The sequence below is a fragment of the Prionailurus viverrinus genome, chromosome A3, assembly GCF_022837055.1.
Source record: "Prionailurus viverrinus isolate Anna chromosome A3, UM_Priviv_1.0, whole genome shotgun sequence".
Lineage (NCBI taxonomy): Eukaryota > Metazoa > Chordata > Mammalia > Carnivora > Felidae > Prionailurus > Prionailurus viverrinus.
Genome location: NC_062563.1, coordinates 18,924,353 through 18,950,343, shown reverse-complemented (window position 1 = coordinate 18,950,343; position 25,991 = coordinate 18,924,353). Strand labels below are relative to the sequence as shown.

The 25,991-nt window shown below is 58.6% G+C and overlaps 2 protein-coding genes across 8 annotated transcripts; one reads left to right on the top strand and one right to left on the bottom strand.

Moving 5' to 3' along the window:
• Positions 1 to 678: 678 nt before the first annotated feature.
• LPIN3 (lipin 3) lies at positions 679 to 16,937 on the top strand. 7 transcript variants are annotated; one of them, XM_047853797.1, is made up of 21 exons: positions 682 to 843; positions 4,414 to 4,566; positions 4,660 to 4,952; positions 6,069 to 6,164; positions 7,174 to 7,439; positions 7,646 to 7,729; positions 8,077 to 8,200; positions 8,359 to 8,701; positions 9,489 to 9,588; positions 9,727 to 9,878; positions 10,287 to 10,380; positions 10,479 to 10,548; positions 12,206 to 12,298; positions 12,374 to 12,417; positions 13,141 to 13,279; positions 14,224 to 14,372; positions 14,553 to 14,639; positions 15,122 to 15,274; positions 15,436 to 15,550; positions 15,635 to 15,738; positions 15,914 to 16,937. In XM_047853797.1, the coding sequence occupies exons 3-21, from the start codon at positions 4,668 to 4,670 to the stop codon at positions 16,056 to 16,058; spliced, it is 2,643 nt and encodes an 880-aa protein (XP_047709753.1). In that variant the 5' UTR covers positions 682 to 843; positions 4,414 to 4,566; positions 4,660 to 4,667; the 3' UTR covers positions 16,059 to 16,937. The 7 variants fall into 7 exon arrangements, with proteins under 7 accessions (XP_047709758.1, XP_047709755.1, XP_047709753.1 ...); XM_047853798.1 differs by having other exon boundaries at positions 4,641 to 4,952; XM_047853802.1 differs by having other exon boundaries at positions 679 to 843; positions 4,414 to 4,952; positions 15,613 to 15,738.
• Positions 16,914 to 23,141, bottom strand: EMILIN3 (elastin microfibril interfacer 3). The gene is made up of 4 exons (XM_047853804.1): positions 22,941 to 23,141; positions 21,529 to 21,651; positions 20,145 to 20,368; positions 16,914 to 19,873 (listed from the first exon to the last, which is right to left on the bottom strand). Exons 1-4 carry the CDS (start codon positions 23,102 to 23,104, stop codon positions 18,120 to 18,122), a joined length of 2,265 nt encoding a protein of 754 aa, XP_047709760.1. The 5' UTR covers positions 23,105 to 23,141; the 3' UTR covers positions 16,914 to 18,119.
• Positions 23,142 to 25,991: the final 2,850 nt, after the last annotated feature.

Here is a 25,991-nt window from a genome sequence, read left to right as displayed (position 1 = left end):
GTATTGACGCTCCACCGGTGCGTCAGACGGGTGGCATGAAGGATTCATGAGCGGACATCTATTGAGCTCCCGCTGTATGTCAGGCACTGAACTGGGCGCTGGGGTGTAAGGATGAACGCGACCTGCTCTCACAAAGTTCAGCTTCAAATGAGGAGACGGACAAAAATCAAACAGTCATTCAAACAAATATGAAGTTACAGCCGTGGGCTATGTGAGCTTATGATGCGAGGCTCCTGTCCAGTCTACGGGATGTGTCGGGACGGTCAGGGAAAGCTGCCCCTGAAGAGGGAACGTGTGAGGGCCAAGTGCCCCACAAAGTCGTTTCATGTAATCTCGGAAATCACACGAGGTGGCTATCCGCTTTGCCAAACAGAAAACAGGCTCAGACTGGGGAAAACTTACCCAAGGTCATACACCAAGCAAAGCCAGGAGGGCCTAAGTCTGCCGGATTCGAAAGTCCCCGCTTTTCCGCTGCTCCTGGCGGTGGGGCAGGGGGGGGCCACCGGGACGTCCTATCCAGCCGCTGTAGGGAGCGGGGCGGGGCCGGGGTGGAGCCTGCGCGGGGCGGGGCCTGAAGTCCGGCCCGCCCAGCCTCTATAGGTGAAAGGGCGCCCTTGGGCGTGGGGACTGGGAGGAGGCGGGGTCTTTTTGCGGGGTGGAGCCTGGACGGACTGGGGCCTGCAGACACTGGCCTTGGCTCGTGGAAGGGGCGGAGCCGGGATCTCACCCGGTCCTAGAGGAGACGGAAGCTCCAACTGAGTGCGGGGCCGAAGACACTTACCCTGTGCACTCGGACAGAGACTGCGGTTCGGGGTCCCGGAGGTCCAGTGGGCAGCTCCCCAGGTAGGGCCTGACCCCGGCCTGAGAAGAAGTACCCCCCCACCCCTGCCCTGCCCCGCCCTTCTGTCGTGCCATCTGACCCTCGTTCCTTCCTGTCCGCGGGCCTGAGTCCATCTCCAGTCTTCAGAGGGTAGCTCAGGCATGGAGGAGCCGCTCTCACTTCGTCTGTCTCCCTGGCCCAGCCGTTGCGGGACCCCGGACATCCAGAATGTGGGATCAGGAGATAAGATGCCAAAACCTCTCAGAGGAGGCTGGCGCAGCTCCACCCCAGCCTGACTGTGTGACCTTGGGGAGATCTCCCACCCTCTCTGGTACTGAGTGTCCCGTGCCTGCAGACTGGGCGAGTCAGCTGGCATAGCTGTGAAGGCTGTTGGGGATCCAGGGGTGCAGCTTTCTCCCTTCTAGGACTATAGGAACACTTATCCTTCTGCTTCTTCTGGTCCTGGGTGAAGAGCTGCTCCCAACCCTTCCCAAATCTGGGAGTCTAGAAAGGCCGAGAGCTCAGCCCCAGGGCAGTTCGTTCTGGCTTCCCTGTGGTGGAGTTGTGTGCTGGCCTGGGAGGCCTGTGGGTGTTCCCAGAGTGGACTCTGAAGCTTGGGCATCCTGCGAAGCCTGCCCAGAGCCCACCTGCTCACTTTGCAATTGGTGGGCCACCAACATGCAGGGCCTCGAATGCTATGTAAAGAAGTCTAACCTCTCAAGGATGGGCAGGGCAGGGCAGGGCATTGGAGTCTGACCTGTAGTGTGCCCTAAGGACCAGCCTGGTGACTGGGGCTGTCATGATGCCAGAAAAGATACTACTGTTGATAGGTGACACATATGGGCACTTATTGCATGCTAGTGCTTTACCTGAATTATCTCATTAATTACTCACACATCCCTTATGCCCATTTCAGAGGCTGAAACCAAAGCTCGGAGAAGTGAAGTGATTTGCCTAAGGTCGCAGCTAGTAAATGTCAGGGAGAGAATTAGAACCCAAACAGTCTGGTACCTTACCCACAACGTCCTGTTGCCACCCAGGATCTGGGCATCTGGTAGTAAAGCCTTGACCAAGGACAGCAGGAGGAGCAGGAGATTGGGGAATAGAATTCAGAGGGCTCGGGAGGAAGGGACTCGCATAAGTCCTGAGAGGAATTCAGCTGGCCTGGGTCCCCGGAGGGAAGTGAAGTGTTTGATTATAGACATACTAGTTTGGGGTGAAGGGAGGTATAAGGGAGCTGAGCAGAGCTCTTCATATGGAGAAGACCAAGGAGGCAGAGCTGGGTCCTGGGGGAACGGAGATGCCTTCAGAGATGGGTGTAGGGCTTGGCTCACAGGAGTCCCCCCAAATGCTGAGCAGACAAATGCGGGGGGCATCTGTGTGTGTGTGTGGGGGGGGTGGACAGTGGGAGGAATGAATTGTTGGCTGAGAAGGGTTTGAAAAATTGAGGCCTTGTTTCATAAAGGGGAAACAGGCTAGCAAGTCACTTGCGTGAGGATACCCTGTGGCAGGATCAGAGTAGGACCCAGTGCCCCTTGGGTGCCATCTCTGCTGTTAAGCTCTTCCTCCTACATCAGTGGCTCTCTACCAGGGGCAATTCTGTTCCCCAGAGGACGTGTGACAATGTTTGGAGACAATTCGGTTGTCACAACTGGAGGTGGGGTGATACTAGTATCTGTGGGTAGAGACCAGGAGTGTTGCTAAACATCCTACAATCCCCCCAAAGCAAAGAATTATTCAGCCTCTAATGGCAGTCGTGCTGAAGTTGAGAAACTCTGTGATAGGTAAGCTGGACCTGTCATTATTTCTCCAGCCCAGCTCCTTTGCCCCTAGCAGGACAGATAGCTCAGGCCTGAGCCTCCACCTGGGCAGACCTTTGCCCCCACTCCTAGTCTGCCCCTCCCATGCTTGCTGCCTTGTTCCTGGAAACTTCTGAAGTCCTCTCTGCTTTTCTTGGGCACAGTGGCCTAGAGCCCTGCCCATCACATGTCTGTCCTTGTCTGTCTTCCTAGACCTTTTATTCACAGAATTTGATGTGGTAGGGAGGAACCAAAGTGGGAATTTTCACCTAGCACATAGTAGGTGCTTTGCAGATAAAATATTTATTAAATTTGAGTGCCATTTTTGGGATCAAAAATCTTCATTTTATCCCAGGTTTTCATTTTAGCAATTCTAATTGTATCTTATGTTTGTGAAGCTCTGCGTTTCTAACAAGCACCCCGCCTCCCCTGCCCCCCCCCCCCCCCCGGTGATGCTGACGCTGTTGGGCCATGAGCCACATTTTGAGTGGCAAGGCATTGCAGGGTTGTGCAGAGGTGGGCTGGGGCAGGGCTGCACCCCCTGCAGACAGCTGTGGCTGTGGTTTGAGGACTGTGGAGTGGAAGGAACCATGGTATGGAGTCAGGAAACCAGGATACAAATCATTACTCCCTTCCCCCCATCTATGGGCTGTTAGCTGAATAGAGTTTGGATAAGTCACTTAACTTCTTTGGGGAGTGGTCTTGCATGGCGGGTCATCCACCAGGGGTTCTGATGCAGGGTCTGAGAGATGGGAGTGCCCTGTGGAGGTGGGATGGCCTGGATCCTGGCAGCCAGAAGGGCACTAGGCCACTGACCTGGCCAGCAGGGAAGGGGCAATGAGCTGATGCTGGCAGGGCGGGCACCATGCCAGCGTGGAAGCAGCTCTCATTATGGCCCTGGCTCTTCTCCACGGCTGCCACAGCCTTCTGCTTCTGGCTTACCCAGCTCTGCCTGGTGTGGGAAAGCTGGAGGGACCGGTCTGGCTAGGGGAAGGAGGGGCAGCTTTGATGGGTTCAGGGACGAGCCCAAGGCCTGAATGTGGGTCTCAGGGCCTGACCAGCTGAATGAGGGTCTCAGAAATGGGGGTCAGGCTTGATACCCATGGCCTAGAGACACTGGGATCAGACTGTGGACCCGTTCCAGGGAAACTGGGAAGGAGTTTGGTATTTGAGGCCATAAACCGAGAGCTTACTCTACCCCCAGCTATAGGGGATGCCCTCCTTCAAGCCTCTGACCCCAGGAATAGAGCTGGGCAGAGCCTTAGGTACCTGATGCACCCTACTTCTGGTTCTCCACAAGTCAGCCCTGATGGCCCAGCAAGGCCCCTTCCAACTCCTAAGACCAGGAGGCAGCAAGACAGATGAACCCATTTCCTAGATGGAAGAACAAAGACTCTCTCCTCCTTACTTCCTGGGAAGATATCAGTCTTTAGGGCTGTCACCCATTACCCAGCAGGGCCCTGGGCCTGATATATCATGAGGCTGCCTCCCCCTGTTCCCACAGTTGGGCCAACCCAGTGGTTCACACTGAGGGTTCTGCAGCCAAACAGGCCTGGGGTTGAGTCCTGGCTCCTCTCCTTACTAGTTGTGAGGTCCTGGGCAAATCACTCCACCTCTGAGCCTCAGGTGGCTTGTCTGTAAACAGCAGTAATGACACCCGCTTGGCCAGCCTTGCAGGTTGTTGTGAAGTTGAAATGAGCCCTACCACTGAAAACCATGGTCATTATCATTACTCATGGCATTTCGAGACGCAAGCCTCCCCAGATCGCCTTACCTGGTGCTCTCATTTGACAGATGTGGAGATTGGCACTTGGAGAAGGAAGGCAGCTGCCCAAGGGTCTCACAAGCAGGTGGTGGGCAAGCCAAGACTAGAGCCCACACTTACAGACATACCTCCCGTCCCACAACTGTTGCCCATCTGCAAAGGCACTCCGAGGGCAACGCACTGTAAGTCTGGGGACCTGGGGGGTCAGGCTGCAGAGACTCCCTGCAGAGGGGGGTGGACCTGACCTTTGCCCCAGCACCCCCTCCCTTTGCCAGCACCAGCCATGAACTATGTGGGGCAGCTGGCAGAGACGGTGTTTGGGACAGTGAAGGAGATATACCGGGGCCTGAACCCGGCCACACTGAGTGGTGGCATCGACGTGCTGGTGGTGAAGCAGGTGGACGGCTCTTTCCGATGTTCGCCCTTCCACGTGCGTTTCGGCAAGCTGGGTGTCCTGCGGTCTCGAGAGAAGGTGGTGAGTGCTGGCCGGCCAGGGGCCACTGTAGGGTGGGCTCTTAAAGCCAGGACAGCCACTGCGGCCCCAGGAGAGGACCGAGGCCTCCCTCAGGTGGGGATCTGTCCACGGCACAAGCTTCCGTTCTTTCGCATTTTCTTTGAAAGTTTTGGGTCAGTCTGGGGATTTGGGTCCAAGAGGGTTCCCGTTTTCCTGTGGAGGCAGCACAGCGGGGCAGTCCCTGGTACTGGGGCCATCACACCTGGCTCTAGCTCGCTGAGAACTTACGTGGGTTTTCTTGGTAAGTCTTTTCACCCGTGCAAATGAACACACTCTGCTCTACCTGGTGCTGGAGGGGTGATTTTGGAGCATGACATAGGAGCTGATGACACTGTCGAGGGTGGCACTCAAAGGTTAGCTTCTCTCTCTTAGGAAAGCTGTGCTGTCTTCTCTGGGCCCCGGCGAACGTGACAGATTTTTAGTTAGCACTGAGGTCGGGAGTATGAAAAGAGGTTTGGTGGGTCCAAATCCCTTTTGCATTGGAGCCACTGGGGACTTGCCAGAATCCTAACAGAAAAGTGTAAGCTTGTAGGGGACAGTAGGTAGCGAGGTGGTTAAGAGCTTGGGTTGTGGACTCAGCCTTCCTGGCTCACAGACAGCCTCCCTCAGCCACTTCCCAGTGTATTACTTAACACCCCCGAGCCTCAGTTTCCTCATCTATAATGTAGGGGTAGTGATAGGAGCTACTGCACAGGGTTGCTGGAAGGTTAAATGGGAGAGTCCCGATAAAACTCTCCATTCAGCGCTTAGAAAATGGTCATTCGGACTATGGTACATGTATGTAGTCAGCAAGTGCTCTGGCACTATCCTGGGGGTTGGGGAAACAGCAGCAGCAGCGACAGGATGGGTCATGACTTGTTCTAATGGGGTGTGGCAGAGAGAAGAGTTAGAAACCACGGCAGACACAAGAATACTGAGACGGTTATATGTGCAACAAAGCCCAGAAAACGGGGAAATGGTGGGGGAGGGGCATGGAGAGTTCAGCACAGCCTCTCTGAGAAGGGGAACTTGAGCAGAGACCCTCAGGGTGGGGAGCAGCCAGGGTCTGGGGTGGGGTGGGGCTGAAGTTCCAGCGAGTGCAGTGCTCCATGGAGGCAGGCAGGACAGTAGACTAGAAGGTGGGGGTAAGGGACAATGGTGGGGACTGTGTGCTATCATGCCTCGTTATAGGTAGACATTGAGATCAACGGGGAGCCCGTGGACTTGCACATGAAGCTGGGAGACAGCGGGGAGGCCTTCTTTGTCCAGGAGCTGGAGAGCGATGATGTAAGTGCCTCGTGGCACCTGCACCTTCACTAGTGCCCCCTCTGGCTGGGCCCTTGGGACCGGTCACCACCACTCCTGGGAATACCCCAGCAGCAAGAGCTTGATGCAGGGGGACTGGTTAGGGCTGGCACTTGAGGCATGCTGTTGGAGCCTGGGTAGAATTGGCAAGGGTTGATTTCCTTCCCGGGGAAAGTTGAGGGAGGTTTCTCAGAAGAGGACGCCTGAGCTGGGCCCCTGGAGGGTGGAAAGGAGGGCTTCCCAGGGAAGCTTGGAAAGGAAGGGAGTGCTGAGGAACTGGCTGGGGGGCTGGTGAGCATGAGATGCGTGGTTCTGGATCTGGTGCTGGCTCGATGCAGTTAGAACATAGAAGTGTGTGGGTGAGAGCTGAGCAGAGGCGTGTTTGCAGAAGGGGGACAGAGCCCAACACAAGCCAGCGGAGGTGTTTAAACAGTTTGAGCTTCACAAACTTCAACTGAGCCCCTACTCTATGCCGGACACTGTGCAGTGGACTCGGATGAGGGGTGATCCCTATCTCCAAAGAAGCTTCCCAGACTAGCCTAGGAGACAGATGTATAAACAACAGATGATGGAACTACATAGTCATTATAATGAAGGGAGCTGGAACAGGGGCTGGGGGTAGTCAGGGTAAACTTCCTGGAGGAGGTGATGCCTGGCTGAGTCTTAAAGGAAAAGCAGGTGTGGTCAGAGAATGAGTAGCCAGTGTCCAGGTTTCTAGCTGGACAGTGTGGTTCATGTAGCACCTGGCCTGCCATGAACTTCCTGGGGTACATGCAACCCCTGGGATTGGGGCTGCTCTCTGTCTCTGTCAGGGAGCTCGGATGCCAGTGGTGTTTGCAAGGCCTTGCTGCTGCTGCCTCTGGCCAGCTTCCATGCCTGTTTTCCTGACCCCAAAGGAGCTCACTCCAGGGCCTTGGGACTCAGGCAGGGCTCAGAATGATTGAGTGGTGAGGGTGACCCCCCAGGCTATAGCCCCTGGTCTGCTCCACAGGAACACGTGCCTCCCCGCCTGTGCACATCACCCATCCCTTGTGGGGGCCTGTCTGGGTTCCCCTCAGACTCCCAGCTGAGCACAGACAGTGAGCCTGAAGCCATCACTGAGGGGGTGGCCTCCACAGGGCGGAAGAAGAGGCGTCGCAGGAGGAAACCCAGGCGGAAGGAGGACACGGTGGCAGCCAATTCCAGTTCTGAGGAGCTGGAGACAGGCGCTGAGAGTGAACTGTCTCTACTGGAAAAGCCAAGGCTGGAGCCCCCAGGGTGTGTGGGGACCAGGGTGGCCAAGGGTGTGGGGATACCAACCAGGGTTCAGGCACCTTTTCCTTTGCTGATGCTGTGTGACCCTGGGCAAGGGCCTTGATTTCTCTGGGCTTTACCTCCCCAAACCCCTGACACCCAGGCTCCCATGCCCTTCCGTGGGTACCCTGTCCTTGTCAGTGACCATTTATTTCCTTGTGACCCCTCAGCAGTGTCGAATCCGAAGGGGAGTCCTCACCGCAAGCCAAAGACTTCTACCCCTACTCTGATGGCGAGTGGTGCCCCCAGGCCAGGTGAGAGTCTAGGAGGCCTGCAGGCAGGGACTCAAGGCCAAGGTCTGAGAGTGGCTTTCATTTACATTTTCCTAATGAATGATATAGAACACATTGAATGTGTTCATCAGCCATTTCTGAATCTCCTTTGTTAAGCATTTATTCAAGTCTTTGCCCATTTTTTTTTTTTTTTTTTACTAGAGTGCCTCATTATTGTTGGTTTGTAGGAGTTTTTCATATATTTATACATTCTGGATCCAAACATAGGCATGAATACGTATCACAAATATTTTTTTTTCCCCAGGCTGGGGTGGGCAGCGGTGGGCGGTAGGCTGGCTTGAGGGTCTCTAAGTTGTTGTTTCTGGCAGTCTCTTGCCGGGTGTGCTAATGACATCCCCAAAGAGCGACTCAGAGCTGGAGCTGCGGACCCCCGAGCCCAGCCCCCTGCGAGCTGAGTCCCACATACAGTGGGCCTGGGGGAGGCTGCCCAAGGTGAGTTCCTCCGTGTCAGCCTCCCGAGCCTGCCTTTCTGTGGTCCCTGTGGGTCAGAAGTGGAGTGACTGATACCCGGGACCCCCAAGGCCTTTTGGGGTGTGGGAGGCAGGGCCTGCACTGGTTTACACCCCCCGCCCCCATTTGTTTGATTGAAGGTGGCCAAAGCAGAATGGCCTGAGTGCTCGAAGATCGCTGATGGTGGTGTCAGGGCAGCTCCACCTCTGCAGGGAGAGCCCGGCACCCCCTCTGCTCCTGTGGCTGGTGTGGACCCTTCGGGGCCCCTAATCCTGCAGACAGGGGCTGGTGCTGACCTTCCTCCTACTGACACGGAGCCTCCTGCTCTGGTGGGTCCCCCTCTCCCCACCCCTGAGAGAAAGAAAACCAAGACTCAGAGCCGAAGGGATCCAGGCCTCCCTCCTCCCTCGAAATCATGGAGCTGGGCCGCCCTGGAGGGCCCACTTCCCACCAGGCAGCCCGAGGGGGTCTCTAGCAGGAAAGGTGAGTAATGGCTGGACCTCTCCCAGGCTTTTCCTGGCCTCATGTTACCCACTGGCTGGACTCTGGTACTTCAAGCATGTTTTGAGCACCTACTGTGTGCCAGGCACTGTGCTTGGCACCAGCGCTCATGCGCTCACAGCCCAGCGAGGCAGATAGACAAAGCATGTGTGAACAGGAAGAGCACGTCGTGGGTGACGCAGGACAGAATCATTGGTTGGGACAGAGGCTGTTTAAATCATGTGGTCGGGGAAGGCCTCTCTGAGTGGGTGATGCGTGAGCGGAGACTCCAACAATAAAGACCCAGCCAAATAAGGATCAAGGGAAGAGAATTCTAGGCAGAGGAAAGAGCATGTGTCAAAGCCACGAAGTGGGAGGGAGGCTGTGCGGCCAGGAACGGAGGCAGCTGGTATGTCTTGAGCAAGGCGGGGGTGGGGAAGGAAGAAACAGATGCTGGATCCTTGGCGCAGGAGCTGGGGTTTATCCTACAAGTGTGGGAAGGCACTAGGACTCACCGCCAGATCAGTAGTTGCTGGCTATCTATGGCTCTGTAAAATTTAATTACAATTAAATCGCATTTAAAATTCTGTTTCTCCGTCACACCACATTTTCAGTGTGCTAATACAGGGATGTGGCTAGCAGTTACCGTATTGGACCCGTAGACGCGAGACATTTCTATCGTCCCCCAAAGTCCTACCAGACGGCGCTGCTTTAGGGCGTTCAGAGACCAGACACATTGCTCACGCTACTAAGCACATGTCAAGTCTATAGGTGTCCCCTCTGTCCTCAGGCTCCGTGAAGAGAAGCCAGCACCTGGGGCCCAGTGACATCTATCTGGACGACTTGCCCTCTCTGGATTCTGAGAATGCAGCCCTTTACTTCCCCCAGAGGTGCCTGCGTTCTGGGTTCCAGGGTGTCTTGGGATTGGGGCCGGTGAGCCCAGGGGTTGGCCAGCAAGGGCCTGGAGGGGTGGGCCCCTCCTCACAGCCTCCTTGTATTTACATCACTATTGGCTTCTTTGCCCCCAGTGACTGTGGACTGGGGCCCAGAAGGTGGAGTGAACCCAACAGCCAGAAGCCTCTGGGGGACCCCAACCCTGAACAGGAGCCAGAACCCACTTTGGACATGATAGTGCTTTCCCTCTGTGGTGGACTAGCTGACAGCCGGGACATCTCCCGGGGTATGTCTGACCATGGCCTGAACACTTCCAAGGATTGGCACTGAGCCCAGGGGACGGGGGAGGGCAGGGAGGCCCCCAGAGTAGCGGGCGGCCATGGTGTGAGGCTAGGCTGAGGCCTTGCTGTTCTCTGCCCTGTGGAGCCCCATGTGGCCAGCGAGGGCAGGGCGTTCCCAAGACCCTGTGAAGCAAACACTTAAGGCTAAGCTGTGACTTATCCTGTGAATCCAGGATGGCAAATACCTGGGGTGGGCACAGCAGATGCAAAAACCACAGGTAGGGAGAAGCCCTGCTAAGTATCGCACCCAAAATGCAGGAGGCCTGATGATAGAGTGTAGATGGTAGAACGGGGCCTGATGGTCCTGTTCAAATGTGTCAGCCTCATTCCTTACCCTCTGCCTCTGTGCCCAGAGAAATTCAACCAGCACATAGTCTCCTACGAGGACCTCGTCCAAAACCCTGGCCTCCTTGAGCACCCGAACCTGGTGGTGAAAATCAATGAGAAGTGAGTACCAAGACTGAGACCCTGGCAGCCCCAGAGCCCCCCTGCCCGCCACCACCCTGTGGCTGCTGCAGCCCTGACTCCTCCTTCTGTCTTTCCAGACATTATAACTGGGCTGTTGCTGCCCCCATGATCCTCTCCCTGCAAGCCTTCCAGAAGAACTTGCCCAAGGTAATGGTTAGAGCACCAGCAGGCCTGCTGAGGGTAGAGGGTTATGGCCAAGAAGCGGACAGTGGGCAGAGATGGGTCTGGGGCTGACCGGCTACAAGACCACTCTGAGAGGGGATACTGAGTCCCCCGAAGCCTCACCCCATGACGTGTGGACAGAGCCCCACCCTTCCCTGGCTTCCTGGCATGGCTGAATCCTGGCAAGGGGACACTGTACTCCAAAGGAGCTCAGGGCAAACCAGAGGGGGATGATAACCTTCAACAGGAGGCTTTTAGATCTAAGAGATGAGGCTTGGCAGACAGAGGGCCCACTCCTTACCTTGCCCTGGCAATGTCTCCAGGCTGGACTGTGGGCACTTGCTTGCTTTATTGGCATGCATTTGTTGAGCACCTACTCTGCACGTTTTTTGAGCACGTACTGTGTGCCAGGCACAGGCTGGAGCCAGTCATGCCCTCCCAGAAAGACAGTAGTCAAAGACTCAGCCAGATGAATGTAAAATTCAACCGTGAGTATTGGGAGTGAGACTGGGGTGCTTTGAGAGGCTAAAGTGGGAGTTTGCTCAGTGAGTGCCTCCTGGGTAGAGATCTGAAGGATGAGTAATCTGTAAGCAGACGAGGGGAGGGGAACAGCATGTGGTGATGCTCAGAGGTGGGAAGGAACCCAGTCTCTTCAGTCCCTCCCAGAACTTCCACTCTCTGACCTGCTCCTGCCTCTCCTATGCCACTGGGAGTGGTACAGGGCCCTGCCCTAATCTGGCCCATGGTTCCCAGATCAGTTAGACTTGCCCAAGAACATCACTAACCAGATGTTGACAGCAGGTGCCTCCCTTTCGTGACACTCGGCTCCACCCTTTGGCTGGCTCTGGGTCTGAGCTAGGACCAGAGCCTATGGGAAGGAGGAGGGCCACTCTCCTGCTTGGTTCTCCTCACTGTCCTCAGACAGACCCACCACCTGAGGCCTCTGGGAGACAACCCCAGTCTGTTTCCAGCTCAAGGGGGTACCCTGGCTGACCCACCTCCAGGTCATGTCCTCCTGACTTGGGTTCACCATTCTGTTTGTAGGAAGCTGATAAGTCTCCTGGGAGGGTCTTGGCCCCGGCTCTCCTGGCCTCTCCCTGGGGCTACCTAGCACACATCTAATGAGCATCTTCCCAAGGTCATGTTCTCCCACCAGACAATCGTGGTAACACAGAGAGGGGGGCCATCCATGGGATAGAGTCACTGACCTTTGGGGTTGCCTATGTTGGTCTTGGAGGTTGAGGGGAGTACTGGCTATGGATTGTTCTTGCAGCTGTCACTTGGTGGCATCATGCAGAGAGTACTAGATCCTGAGAAACGTCAAAGCACTGCCTTCAGCTACTCTAGTAGCAGTACTGGCCCATAGGATCTGGAGGCCAGGCCAAGCCTGGGCAAGAGCTAGGGGGTCAGAGCTGGAGTAGAGTGGGGATTGGCAGGAATGGCCCTTGGTCTCCTGTGCTCAGCTACATGAGTCACTGGAAGCCAAGGATGGAGGTGAGGATGCTTCCACAGCCTCCAGATGTTGACAGCACCTTGCTCTAGGGTCAGCCCTAGACTCTGGGTTCATGGGGTCCCCAAGGGCAATGAAAAGTAGGTTTGGTGGTGCAGGAAAAAAAATGCCATGGCCTTTATCTGCCCACAGAGCACTGTGGACAAACTGGAGAAGGAGAAGATGCCCCGGAAAGGTGGACGGTGGTGGTTTTCCTGGCGACGCAGGGACTTCCCGGCCGAGGAGGTGAGTGATCATGGTCAAGGGGGTGGTCGGCACAGTGTGGAGGCGGGGTTTACTAGATGTATGTTCTTCCCACAGCGCAGTGCCCAGTCAGAGAAAAGCACAGCCCGGGAGCAGCAGGGGTGAGTTGGATCTCTTAGCTGGCACTCTGCAGCTGGAGCTGAGCCTGGGGACGATCCCTGTGGGGGCAGCGGTGGCGCCAGCAGCCCTCCGCCAGTGATGGTTGTTTGTCACTACCCAGTCGCTTCTACACCCTTTCTTTTTCTTGAGAAATAGCCCCATTTCACACATGGGAAAACTGAGGCCTAGAGCTGCACCAAAATTTCCACAGCTGGGTACCGGTGGAGCTGGAACAGGTGCCCAGACTCCAGGCCCAGACAAGGATTACTGTCTTAAGGAAGGGTGGGAGGGGTGGGGCCTTCCCCTCTTTGCCAGGGGCCGGCTGACCTTGCCTTCTTCACAAGTGACCACAACACCTCAGCTTGGGTATGAGTGATGACCAGGGGTGGGTCTGCTGAAGCCAAAGCAGGTGGGATTGGGAATAAACTCTAAGATGCACACCTGGGTCTTTCAGGTAACCATCTCCAAGGCTAGCTTGGCCATGCACTCAGGGCCGGGAGCCCTGGCCCCTTTCTGGGCATATACTGCCGACCTGCACCCTTAATTCTGCTACCCCTCTCCAAATGGGTGGCACCTAGAAGGAGAGGTTTCTGATCCCCTGAGTGGTCTCTGGAGGGGCAGCGATAAGCCCCAGGTTCCTTGTGGCCTGGGCCAAGGGGTAAGCATCTGCTGGGAGTGCAGGGCCTTGGCGGAGGACAGAGGCCTGAGAGCCGGGCTGCCTGCAGGGCGAAGACTGATGTGCCAAGTAGTGAGGATGACGCCCCAGAGAGCCCTGTGATCCTCGAGGTCCCCTCCCTGCCACCCTCGCCTCCAGCCTACCCTCCTACCTACAGGAAGTCCCTCCGCCTCTCCTCCAGCCAGATCGTGAGTGTGCGCGTTGGTGTGTCCAGGTGGGGGTGGGTGGGGCTGAGATAATTAGGCTCCAAGGAATTTAAAAGCCCAGAATCCATCCTCTTGGCAGCCTCCCTAAGAGCCTCTGCTTGAATACCTTCAGGGTCAGGGGGCTCACTTCTTCATGTGCCAACCCATGTCTTTGCTGGATGCCCTCATTGGAAAAGTGTTCTCTACGTCATCTTAAAATATCTACCTGCGGTGGGTTGTGGGTCTCTCTTAGAGGCCACTCTGAAGGAATCGAAGGCTGATGACAGCCCCTCAGATTTTGGCAGTCCCTGCCCGAGTCCTGCCTTTGAGCTCAGTAACTGGCCCCTGAGTGTGGCTCTGTCAGGGAGGGGCCCAGGAGGGCCAACCTGGTACAGAGCAGCTACCATCTGTGTGGTACCCTCCTACCTGACACCCACCTTGGGGTCAGCCAGGGTCCAATAGCCTTGGTCACCGGCTATGGCTGAGAGCTGCCCTAGGGACCAAGCACAGGGCTAGATCTCTCTTTGGGGGGATGTCACAAGTACCTGTGAGGATCCCCAGGAGGTCCCTTCTATGGAGTGGGGTGTCTCCCCACCAGGAGCAATGCTAGCCTTAGGGCCGACCTGAGAAACCTGGGTGGGAGCCACGGGCCAGGCTTTGTCTGTGAGCTTCATCCTAAAGGGGCAGGAAGGGAGGTTAGGGCTCCCGTGCCTGCCGGTGCAGACCCCAACTAGCACCCTCGTACCGCCTAACTGCCCAAGGTTACCCTCTGCCTGTGTGCACGTGTGTGCATGTAGCTGTCTCTGATGAATTCAGGCAGGTTCTCTGAGCTGGGAGGAAGAGGAGCATGAGAAGCCTGTGGGGTTCACAGGGCACGGTTTGGGGTAAGGAAGGGGGACACACCAGGCTGGGGCACATCACAGCTTCCTCCCTTTGCCCGGCCCCAGCGGCGCCTGAACCTGCAAGAAGGTGCCAATGATGTGGTCTTCAGTGTGACCACCCAGTACCAGGGCACCTGCCGCTGCAGGGCCACCATCTACCTGTGGAAATGGGACGACAAGGTGGTCATCTCGGACATCGACGGGACCATTACCAAGTGAGGCCTGGTTGGCCAGGGGAGAGAGGGAGGGCCTGGGACTGGCCTCCTCTGTGCCGGGGGAAGGGGGACATCAAGAAAGGCCCTCTACCTGCAGTGCACCATCCTGGGCACTGGGGGCTGTGGCACACGAGGGCTACATGGGGCTGCCTCGGAGTGACCCTTCTTCTGTGGCTCTAGGTCGGACGCTCTGGGTCACATTCTGCCCCAGCTAGGGAAAGACTGGACACACCAGGGCATCACCAGTCTCTACCACAAAATCCACCTGTGAGTGCCTGGGCTGGGGAAGGGCCCTAGGGAGGGAATGACAGGATGTCTTAGGCCACTATGGCCTTTGCCCCAGGAAGCCAGGCTTGGGGACCAGGAGGGCCCACGAGGGAATAAGCCCCAGGCATGTCCCTGGAGCACGGCAACCTACTGGCTGGTCTCCCATTCTCCTGTGAAAGACCGGTCTCCTGGCGTCTGAGTCTAACTGCTGGTCTTTGTGCTGTAGAGAAGCCTACAGACTTGCTCAAACCTTTGTTCATCCCACTCCACCTGGGCCTCAGGATGCTGTCCGTGCCCCTCCTATGTGGGACAGCAGCTGAGGCCACCTCTGTCAGCCGTTCTTCCTAAGTCCCCTCCCTGCAAAGGCCTCTGGGTCTGAAGGCCAGAGCCCCAGGTTGAGCTGAGCTGGCCGAAGCCAAGAGGGTGGGGCAGGGAATGGCTGGTCTCTGACGACTCTGTGCCTCTCCTGTCCCCCACCCCAGAAATGGGTACAAGTTCCTGTACTGCTCGGCACGGGCTATCGGCATGGCGGGCCTCACCAAGGGCTACCTGCAGTGGGTGAGCGAGCGGGGCTGCGGCCTCCCTGAGGGCCCCCTCCTGCTGTCTCCCAGCAGCCTCTTCTCCGCCCTCCACAGGTAACCACCCCTATAGGACACAAGCCCACAGGCTCTTGTGGGGGTGGGGGGGCAGGCTCGGGTGTCGGTTGAGTCAGACCTCGCGGCACCTGACCCTGCCATCCTCCGATTGCTGCCCTGCCTTGGCTCCCCTTTCCTGCTCATGGCCCTGGCTGCCCCAGGGAGGTGATTGAGAAGAAACCAGAGGTGTTCAAAATCGCCTGCCTGAGTGATATCCAGCAGCTGTTCCTGCCCCACGGACAGCCCTTCTATGCTGCCTTTGGGAACAGGCCCAACGTGAGTGTGTCACTCCCCAGGGGCAGGGCCACCTTCTCCCTATCTTATCTCCCAGCCCACAGGCCCCTCCTTTGTCCCCCACAGGATGTCATCGCCTACCGGCAGGTGGGCCTACCTACGTCTCGAATCTTCACAGTCAACCCCCGGGGAGAGCTCATCCAGGAGCTCATGAAGAACCACAAATCCACGTGAGGCCAAACCCTGCCATGCACCCCCATGCCGCAAGTCCCCATGCCCTAGCTTCTCCCTGGGCCCCGGTTCCACCCAGGGCTCCCAGGCAGGATGCAGTGTTTGCCCGACATGATGGGGGCTGGGGCCTGGTGGCATCTCAGGCTCTCGGCGCTGACCCTGTTCTGCCCACAGGTACGAACGGCTCGGTGAGGTGGTCGAGCTCCTCTTCCCGCCCGTGGCCCGTGGCCCCAGCACAGACCTGGCCCACCCTGAATACAGCAACTTCTGCTACTGGCGGGAGCCCCTGGTTGCTGTGGACTTTGATGCCCTGGCCTGACCCTGCCCCGGCTGCCCCCTCCTCCCTGGCCAGGTGTTCCAGGGAGTGGGTGTCCCAGGGATCAGGACACTGGAAGCTGGGTACCACAGGGCCAGTCCACTGAACGGGAGGAGGGGGCTGAAGGCTGGTTAGTAGCCACAGAGACCCCCCCTCCTCCCTGTCCTGTCTCCTGCCTTTGCCAGCTGAGCTGCAGGAGGTGGGGGCAGCTGCTCCAGGCCTTAGCACAGCCCTGGCCTGTAGTAATTAAATGTCACCCGGGCCCTCACAGGATTCTCCATGCCCTTGACATCTCTGTCTCTGTCACCCTGGTATGTTGTCCCAACTCCTGATAGGACAGGGAGAAGAGGGAGGTCCCGGGAGGCTTGAGACCTGTAGGCACGGAAATGGCTGGCGGCAGCAGTGGGGAGGGGTTGAGTACCCTCTGCACAGCATGGATCATAGCCTCTGAAGCCCGATTCCTCCATAACCCCGGCCCCTTCCCACAGCTCTTGAGCCAGACCTCACCACTCTCCCTGGCACGCCGGTATCTCAGCACACCCCAAGCCAGGATGCTCAGACATCAAGGAACGAGGATTCCCAGGCAGTGCGAGGGCTGAGGGAGTGTGACTCCCACTTGGCCTGGCCCGTACCCAGCTGCTGCCCTTGTTCCCCTGAGTACCTCCCCTAAGGACACAGCCCCCAAACCTGCCAGGGCCAATGGCAGTGACCTGCCAACCCTCCCTAGACTTTTCTGGTCAACTCAGTGCCCACAGAGCTGCCGAGCAAGCTCATACGAGGATGAGGAACTTTAGGAAGTGGGGCTGGCTCCCCAGCAGTGCAGCCTTCCAGCCTGCTGTCCTTGGGGAAGAAAATACCTTTAGATGGGTTAAAAGCTTTAATCCAGGCCTGCCCCACCCCCGTCAACAGCACCACAGTGGAAGGAAGAAACCAGAAGGCAGGGCTACAGGGACCTGCAACACAGCACAGAAAGCCCTGGGCTGCTGTGGGGGAACTGAGGCCAGGAACCTCAGCAGAGATGGGCATCAGGGTCTCTGGGAACTCTGCAGGCTGGATGAACACTGTGTTTTCAGGTTGTCCCGTGATGGTGTCGTACCTGAATTTCTCACCATTTAGTGAACATCCAGCAGAGGCTGGGGTTTTGCCGGGATGCTGGAAACAGGGCTTGGAGGCCTTCCTCTCCTGTGGCCTCCTGTTCAGAGTCTGGCCTCATTCAGGCCATGACATATATGAGGGCTATTATCTGAAGAGAGGCTTTAACCTGGGCGGGTGGGGGGTGGGCAGGATATTCTCCCATATGGAAAGGAGGGGAGGGTGTGGGGACCAGAGGCCCTGAAGCATTTTTGGGAAAGAAAAGGAAAAGGATAAATTGGGGTGGGGTCTCTAAACAGAGCCTGGACCCTGTCCTTTTTCTCAGGGAATCTACAGCTGCCTAAGCCCTCACCTGAGGGGAGGGTCAAAAGAAATAAAGAGAACTGAGTCTTTGTGTTTCTGTTCTGCTCCAAAGGACCAGGGCCGGTGGAAACCTCTGGTCCTTGGTTTCAGAAACCATATCCATGAAGCTGCCGGGTGTGAGGACAGTGCCAGTGGGCACCATCTTCCTGCAGAAACTGAGCCCAGACAGCAAAGGAGAGAAGCCAAGGGGACAAGGGAACCAGAAGCCCCCACAGGCGGGGGGCTATGGCCTGGGGACAAAGGGAGATGTGGACAGGTCACTGTCTGTGACCAGACCTGCGGGTCTTTGTACAGGTGCTGACCCTGGTGTGTCTGAAGAGGGACAATTTGCAGACTGGATTGTGAGGTCAATTAGGTCCACCCTGGCCTTCAGGCATGATGTCCTTGCCTTGACCACGATGTTGAATTGTCCAGTTGGTACAGCACTGAGTGTGGATTTTGGTGGCTGGGACAGTCATATGGAGCTGGACCAAGGCTATTCCTTCTGTGGCCTCTGAAGTGGCATCCATGCTGCCCAGGGGGGGCTGGGAGGCACGGCTGGGCAAGGCTGGGCTCTGGAGGGACATCCCCAGGGTCAGCGGGGTCCAGGGCGGGTCCTGTCTGGCCTGTCTAGTCAGCTTGCCGGGGCCGCGCCTGCTCGGCCAGCTGGGCCCGGCAGTACAGGAGGTCATCCCGGAGGCGGGCGATGTCCTGCGCATGCTGAGCCAGTGTGCGATTCAGCTGGTCCACGTAGCCCCACAGGCCCTCCCTGTGGGCAGCCAGTAGGCCCAGCCTCCCGCAGGCACCCTCCACCTGCGCCACCCTCTGGTCGAAGCGGCCCAGCACGTGCCGCAGGTCCTGGGCTGTGTGCTGGCAGCGGCTCAGCCCGCCCACCACATCGGCCACACCGGCCTTGAGACGCTCCAGCTCCCCCCGCAGGCTCAGGACCTGCCTGTGGCCGGCCTGAAGCCGAGAGCCCTGGCTGCTGACCTGTTCCTGGATGGCGTGCACCTCAGCCTCCACCTTGCGCTCTCGCTCGTCCAGGGAGGAGTTGGCCTCCAGGAAGGCATCGGAATACCGGCTGACGGAGTCGCTGAGGCCCGTGAGCGACTTGCTCACAGAGTTCAGATTGACCTTGAGCAGGGTGATCTCGCCTTGGAGTGAGCTGCCCGTTGCTTCTGCCAGCTGCTCCTGGACCTCAGCCACGGTGCCGTTGAGCTGCCGGAGCAGGGCTGCGTGGCTGGCCACCTGGTGTAGGAGGGCCTCGCTCCGGCTCTGCCAGGCCTTCACCTCTGCCGCGAGGGTGTCCAGGATGGCCGAGGTGGTGCTGGGAGTGCACGAGGACTCCAGTGAAACCAGCCGCTGTTCCAGCACTGCCAGCTCCGTCTGCACCCGGGGCCGGGCCGACCTGCCCGGTGGGTCGCTGTCATGGCTCAGCTCCCCAGCCAGCGTCACCAGGCGCTCCTCTAGGCTCTGCACTCGCTCTTCCAGCAGGGTCCTGAAGCTGCCCACGTCCCATCCCCCCTCCTCCCCCCCCAGGCAGCAGCCTCTCGCTCCGCCTTCCGTCCCATTGAGGGTCTCCAGGCCCTCCAGCAGCCGGTCCGCACCCCCCTCGAGCATGGCAGCAGAGAGCCGCTCCAGCTCATCCCTGGTGAGGGGGCCATGGCCCCTCTGGGCCTCAGTGACAGCCTGTAGGTTCCTCTCGAGGTTGTCCACACGGGCGCTGATCAAAGCCAGCCGGCCGCAGCAGCCGCCCCCTCCGGCCATGCTCAGCCCCTGCAGCCTCGACCCGAGCTGTGACAGCTCCCGGCGCAGGGCCAGCTCCCGGCCATCCAGGCTCTGGTGCAGCCTCTGGCTGGCTGCCTGACCCTCCTCACACTGCTGCCGCACCTCCTGCACCCGTAGGTCGCAGGAACTCTGGACACCTTGCAGCTTCTGTTCGAAGCCATCCAGTAGGCTCCCCCAGAGTCGGTGCAGCCGTCGGTCCACGTACTCATCCAGGAGCGTCAGGGAGGTGAGTGGAGACGGAGGGGCCTCCCGCAGCCGCTGTAGGTGAGCCTCGTGACCCAGGGCCAGCCCGTGCACCTCGTCCAGCAGCTGCACCTTGGTCCGGAGCGTGTTGCTCACCTCTGTCACCTTGCTCAAGATCTCATCCAGGGGGGGTGTGAGTGGCCCTCCAGCTCTGTCTCTGGGCTTCACAAACCCCTCAGAGACGATCCCGAAGCCCACAGGGGTGGCAGGAGCCCTGGGACCACTGGTCATCCTGTTGGGGTCTTCATGGCTGGCCACCAGGCCACTGAGGGTACCATATGCTTGTGCCAAGCGCTGGACATCACCCTCCAGGCGTTCTAGCCGCTCACCAAACAGCCCTGGACCTTTTCTTCCTGGAAGAGAGAACCCCAGGGGCATCGCTGGCCTGCCTCCCTCAGCTTGTCCTGTAGCCAGGCCACCTGAGAGATTTTCTGTTCTAAGCGCACCTTCCCACTGGGCATAGCTCTCTCAGCTTTGGGAGGGGCTCTGGGAGCTCTCGCTCAAGCCCAGCATGAGATGCACCCTCCCCAGCCCTGCCAGAGCTCAGCCTACCTGGCTCAATCCCCTCCCCGCCGCTCCAAAAAAACCTGATCACCTGGTAGGGTCTCCTCCAGGCAGACTCACCATAGGGGCTGGGGACCGCTCTGCTAGAAGAAGGGGGCTGGGACCCTGGGCCCAGCTGCCCCGAGGGAATCTGGGGCTGAGGCTCTGGCTGGGCTGGGGAGGCCCCATGGTCGGTGAGGTGCTCGGGGCAGCCTTCTCCAGTGAGGCCAGGGCAGCACCGCCAGGTGAGGTCCGTCACTGTCTTGTAGCCGACCTTGTATCTGGGTCTGAGCACTGTGCGGTACCTGGGCCAGACAGGGGGAGAGGGCGCTGCCCTGTACCTGTGGGCTGAGGCTCCTGCCTCCTGGCATAAGATCTAATTATCTCCCCACCTCTACACCACCATCAAAGCCTCCCTTTTCTGTGTATTCTGTGACAGGGCAGTTGGGGTGGAGGCGGGCCTTTCAGGGCTTCAGAGAAGGGTTAAGGAGCAGGTGCAGGTGAAGTCCCATCCCATCCTGTTTGCTTGGGGAGAACACTAGCAGAGACTTAGCCCCAGTGTCCCCAAGACCATTTTGGATCCCCTTGAGCTCATGCTGCCATGAGAAATTCCACTCTGGCTTTGGCGATACCTGGAAGAATTCTGGCACAATCTCAACCCCTCCCCCGTGGGGTGGGGTGGGATGGGTACTGCCCTGGAGCCGGGGTGCACAGCCCTTCCCAGTGTGCAGGGGCTGCTCTCGGCTCCCATCTGTCCCCTCAGTTCTGTCTGCTCCTCTGTAGCCTGTTCTGGGAACTCAGCTCTGGCCACCCAGGCTGGCGGATGGCACCTTGGATTCTGAGCACAGAAGGGAAGGCCCAGGGGTGCAGGGCAGGGCTCGCCAGGGCCCCTCCCTCGCCTGCTCAGCCATGTGCCTGTCTACCCACTGACACACTGGAGCAAGTGGGTTTGTTTTCAGACATGCACTTAAACCTCTCCAAGTATAGACCTGTGTGCATCACATCTGTGCACCGTCCTACATATCCTCACACAACCCCGCCTGTCCGGCCCAGGCCCTGGCAACCTGGCCTCCATCCCCTCACCCTTGGCCTTCCTTTTCTACAGTCACCACAGCCCTTCTTGGGTCTTCCTGGGGCCCCTTTGGCATCAACCATTGTCAGTGTGAGCCTCTGCCTTTTCTGTTCACCTCCAACCCTCTTTGCCTCTGCGGCTTCTTCCTTGCCTAGTTCTGTGTCTCTTTTAGGAATCCTCCCTTGGTCCCTCTGTGGGCCCTAACCTGAACCTGCCTATGTCTCCTCCCCGCCCCCCGTCCCCTAGCCAGCCCGTGTGGGAGCTGGGGTAATGGGCTCTTTGCAGTCCAAGGAGGTACAGCCCCTTGTGGAGCTGGCTGCCGCTCTTGGGGGGAAGGCAGGCCTGGGGCTTGTGCCCAGCAGTCCTGAGTGGGTGGCACGGGGGTGCACTCACATGACTGTCCCGGGGCACTTGGGCCCCCATCCACACTGCCGGTACTCAGCCTTCACATAGCTGTCTGCTCCCTCCTGTAGGATACAGGTCACGTTCCTGTGCACCACGTAGGTGCAGAGGGCCCTGTAAGGGAACAGCATCCTTGCAATATCTGGCCTGAGCCAGGCCCACTGAGGCTCCTAGGCCCCCCTCCATATCTGTAGGTCTCCCCAGGGAACTAGATTCCCATCTCTCTTCTGTCTCTGTTCTTTGTTCCTGGAGGCCAGGGCCCTGGCCTGGGGTCTGGACCTACTGCTGGTCAGTCAGATCCCAGACTTCCCAGTGGGTTGGTCACTGGGGTAAGCACTGTAGTGAACCAGGGGCTGCCTTTCCTGTGGTCTGGCCTCTGCCCTCCTTACCTGGATTCCCCAACAAGAGCCTTGCTGTATTCTCACCCTTCTCCAACTCCTTCACTGGCTCTCAACTCCTTATCTTGGCATTCCATCCTTCTGAGATCTCAACTTAGTGCCTCTGTGCCTTTGGGACCACACTTCTCCTCCTTCCTTCCCTGACTCCTGGGGAAATACATGCCACCTCGTAGTTTCTAGCCCCTGCCTTTGCTCCGGGTTTCTCAGTCTCTGATCACTTCTGGTCCTGCCTCCTCCAGGAAGCCAGCTCTGATGTGCCAGGCCCACTGAGCTATGGGCTGAGCACTCTCCTACAATACAATTCAGCCAGCATCCCAGGTAGAGCCCCTAACTCACCTGACTGGGGCCAGTTCCCAAGCCACTGGCTACTGAAGACCAGAAGCTGAGGCAGGGGTGAGGCAGGAGCCAGCCTCACAGGTTACAAGGGGTGGGGAGTGGCTGCCTGGCTAAGCCAACCACCCGTGCACTGCTATTGGCCTCTGGAGCCACAACACAGGCCCGGGACCCAGGCGCCCCCATCAGTTCTGTGGTCCAAACACGCTGGGGGTTCCCAAGGGGTGCCCGGGGTCAGGCTAACCGCCGGAGGGGGCGGGCTGCAGGGCGCTGGGCTCCATCTCCCACCTGGCGGGGCAGGGGAGAGAAGGGGGGCGCGGCGCGGGTGGGGGCGTGGGGGATTCCCGCTTATGCCTCGCGTCCACCGTCCTCCCTCCGCTCCCTCCACCTGGTCCGCTTGCGCCGGGAGTTTGCACACAGCGCAGCTGGAAAATGTTACTTCGCTGGAAAGGTTTCCGCGGGCACTGCCAGGTCCCAGCCGCCGCGCCAGGCCCCCTCGGCTTATTTTTCTTCGCCAGCCCCGCAGCCTCCCGGAGCGTGGGGGCGCCCGCCGGGGCAGGGGCTCGGCCTCGGGAGCCCAGAGCCCCCCTCTCCTGCGCGCGGTCCGGGCAGGTGGGAGCGCCGCCGGGGCCCCATCCCTCCCGCTTCCGCCCGGCCGCGGCCCGCGCTTACTTGTGCGGCCCCGGGCGCAGCCGCGGGCGCCATCCCGTCGTGTAGAGGCTGTAGCGGGGGGCACCGGGCGGTGCGGGCCGCGCGAGGAGCGGGGTGCCCTTGGCCTGCGCCCCCGAGAGCAGCGCCGCGACGGCGCACAGCCACACCGGCAGGCGGCGGCCCATCGCGGCCCGCGGCTCTCCACCTGGCCCCGCGCGGGGCCCCCGCCCGGCGTCCGCCCGCCGCCCCGCCGCTCGCCCGCCCGCCCGGGTCCCGCCGCCGCCGCCCGCGGCCCCCGGAGCTCGCTGGCCCGGCCGCCTGGCGCTGCGCAGCGGCTGCGTCCCGCCGAGTGGCCGGCGCTGCTCGCGGCTGGGGCCCCGGAGGGGAGGCGGGAGGCGGGCTCTGCGCGGATTAGCATAAACTTGGGGCCGCGTCGCTCGCCTCCGCCGGCCCCCTCTCCGCCGCCAGCCCCCCGCCCTGGCTCCGAGCTGACGCCCGAGGGGCCGCCTGCAAGCGAGAGGTTAAGAAGGGAGCAGCCCCGGGGTGGCAGGGGCGCGGGCAGTCGCGCCCTGGGGAGGCCCCCGAACGCAGCCGTCCACCACCGTCGCCCGCGGGCAAGACAGGGAAGCAGAGCCGGACCCCTGGGGCCCGCCCTGGCGCGGGCCGCCCCCTCCCTCCAGGAACGGCGCCCACCCGCGGGGCACACGGGTCTTAAAAACCCTTGCGTGCCTCAGCTCTGGAGCGGAGATGACCCTGTCTGGGGGCGCACCAGCAACATCTCCGCCGCCACCTCCTTGGAATAGGTTTCAGAAGGTCCCTGTTGGCTAGCTGTGCCTACTCTGCACCGTCTCCGTCTCCAGGTGGCCAGGACAACTGATAGCTGTGCTGCCCCTACCTGGGGCATCTTAACCTCTCCCTGCAGCCCAGTGGGTGACCAGGTCGTTCCTGTGGTTCCCTGGTGGGGTCCGTGCTTCCTCTCTCTTAGGTATGGGGTGCAAGGAGACCCAAACACCCCTCGCCTCTCCAGTCCAGCAGTGGATGCTATGCTTCTCTTTGTGCAACTAAAGCTCTTAACCAGCTGGACCCCGGCACTGGTTTACTATTCGGAACCGGTCAAAGAAAACCTTTGGGTCCTTCTCGCTGCTGTTAAGGCAGGCTCCGCCTTATTCCCCTTGTGAAATGGTCCCTTGGAAACCAAGAACTGGCCTTTACTGTCATTCTCATTCACCATCATCTCGATGGCCTTCTAACCTGCAAAGAGCGTCTTGAATCCTGCTTCTGTCATCCAGCCGGGTGGCATTTCTTCCTGCCTGTCTCATCCACACAGGTGACTGCAGCCTTCTGTCTTTACCCAAGTAGCTGATAGGTGTGTGGAAGGCATAGAACTCTGAGGCATCCCGGGAGAGACCTTCCTGCAACCTGAGATGTGAATCCATGCCCTTTGATTAAAGTGATGATATGAGGGTGCAAAATGGGGACAGCTCTGAGAGTCACATGTATGCCCCCTGCCCATTCCCAGCCATAGTATGTGGGTCCCTGGTGGGGGAAGCAGATACCTGACCGAAATGGGCCAACTGTCCCCTCTCCTAGGCTTTGGTACACAGGTGCAGGAGGATCCAGCCTTCAGGCGGGAGTTTCCTGGTCTCTTTGATTCCTAGGGCCGCCATAACAAATTGCCACAAACTTGGTGGCTTGAAACAACAGAAATTTACTCCCCCACAATCCTGGAGGCTAGAAGTGTGAAATCAGGTGTAGCAAGGCCACAGTCCCTCCAGACTCTAGGGAGGAATTCTCTGCCTCTTCCAGCCTCACTGGCCCCAGGCACTCCTGGGCTTGGAGGTGTATCACTCACTGCATCATCTGCTGTCTTCACATGTTCTTCTCCCTTGTGTCTCTACAGGGCCTTTTTTCTCTGTGTCTCTGTGTCCTCTCCTCTTCTTATAAGGACACTGGTCACTGAATTTAGGGCCCAGTCTAATGCAGTATGACCTCATCTTAACTAATTGCATCTGCAAAGACCCTGTCTCCAAGCAAGGCCGCATTCTAAGGTTCAAGGTAGACAAGAATTTGGAGGAATACTATTCAGTGCACTCCAGGGCCCCTGAGGGGTGGTGAAGGGACAGCCCGTGGCATGCTGTGGCCATAGCTGTGTGGGACTTACAGGGAAGCTAAGGAAGAGAGTTTGCCAGAAGAGAGTTTGATGGGGCCCCTGGGTAGCTCTGTTGGTTGGGCGTCCAACTTTGGCTCAGGTCGTGATCGCAGGGTTCGTGAGTTCAAGCCTTGCATTGGGCTCTGTGCGGACAGCTCAGAGCCTGGAGCCTGCTTCCGATTCTGTGTCTTCCTTGCTCTCTGCCCCTCCCCCGCTCACACTGTTTCTCTCCCTCTCTCAAAAATAAATAAATATTTTAAAAATTAAAAAAAAAAATGAAGAGAGTTGGTCGAGTCTATGGTGCTCACCCAGGGAGAGGTGCGGGAGGAGCCATTTGGTAACTGGCTTTCCCTGTCTGCTTCCCATAACCCACCTCACTTGAGCTAGCTTGAATGGGTTTCTGATCCCTGCAAATGATGCCTAAGACAGCCTTTTATCCTCTGACCCAAATCCACCAAACGTGCTATTATATTCTCTTTAACAGAGATGTCCATCTGCTGGGGGCAAGTTACACGGTTTCCATAACATGCTCTTGATCTTGCAAGCACTGAATTTCCACTTCTCAGAAAGTGAGAGACATCTGGGTGGGACATGAACAGAGCTGGGCTCCTGAGTGGGTTCTGATGCCTGGCAGCACAGCCCTGGTGGTTCTGGAAGAACTCCCCCCCCCACCCCTGCATGCTACAGAAGCTGTGATCCTTTACTTAGGGGCCCCAGCCCTGCCTCTCACTCCCTTTCCAGCCCAGATGTGGGGCCCACAACTCAGAGGGAGGAGGCTGGACCCTGTCTGAACTTGGAAAAGGCCACATAACAAGGGGCTGAAAGAACAGTTGGACCCCACTTCCCCTTTTCCCAGGTGGCTGACATCAAACACCCTCTTTAACTGGAACAATTCGGGAGCCAGCCCTGGGGCCCCATCCTGG

What these genes read in the sequence shown, in the direction of transcription:
- EMILIN3 (XM_047853804.1), bottom strand. Translation starts at nt 23,104, where the DNA reads ATGGGCCGCCGCCTGCCGGTGTGGCTGTGCGCCGTCGCGGCGCTGCTC. An exon ending in AAGTGCCCCGGGACAGTCAT is followed by an intron (nt 20,369 to 21,528) that starts GTGAGTGCACCC and finishes TGTCTGGCCCAG; the next exon opens with GTACCGCACAGTGCTCAGAC. An exon ending in AGCGGTCCCCAGCCCCTATG is followed by an intron (nt 19,874 to 20,144) that starts GTGAGTCTGCCT and finishes TCTCTCTTCCAG; the next exon opens with GAAGAAAAGGTCCAGGGCTG.
- LPIN3 (XM_047853797.1), top strand. Translation starts at nt 4,668, where the DNA reads ATGAACTATGTGGGGCAGCTGGCAGAGACGGTGTTTGGGACAGTGAAG. An exon ending in GCCCTTTACTTCCCCCAGAG is followed by an intron (nt 9,589 to 9,726) that starts GTGCCTGCGTTC and finishes CTTTGCCCCCAG; the next exon opens with TGACTGTGGACTGGGGCCCA. An exon ending in GGGACTTCCCGGCCGAGGAG is followed by an intron (nt 12,299 to 12,373) that starts GTGAGTGATCAT and finishes TTCTTCCCACAG; the next exon opens with CGCAGTGCCCAGTCAGAGAA.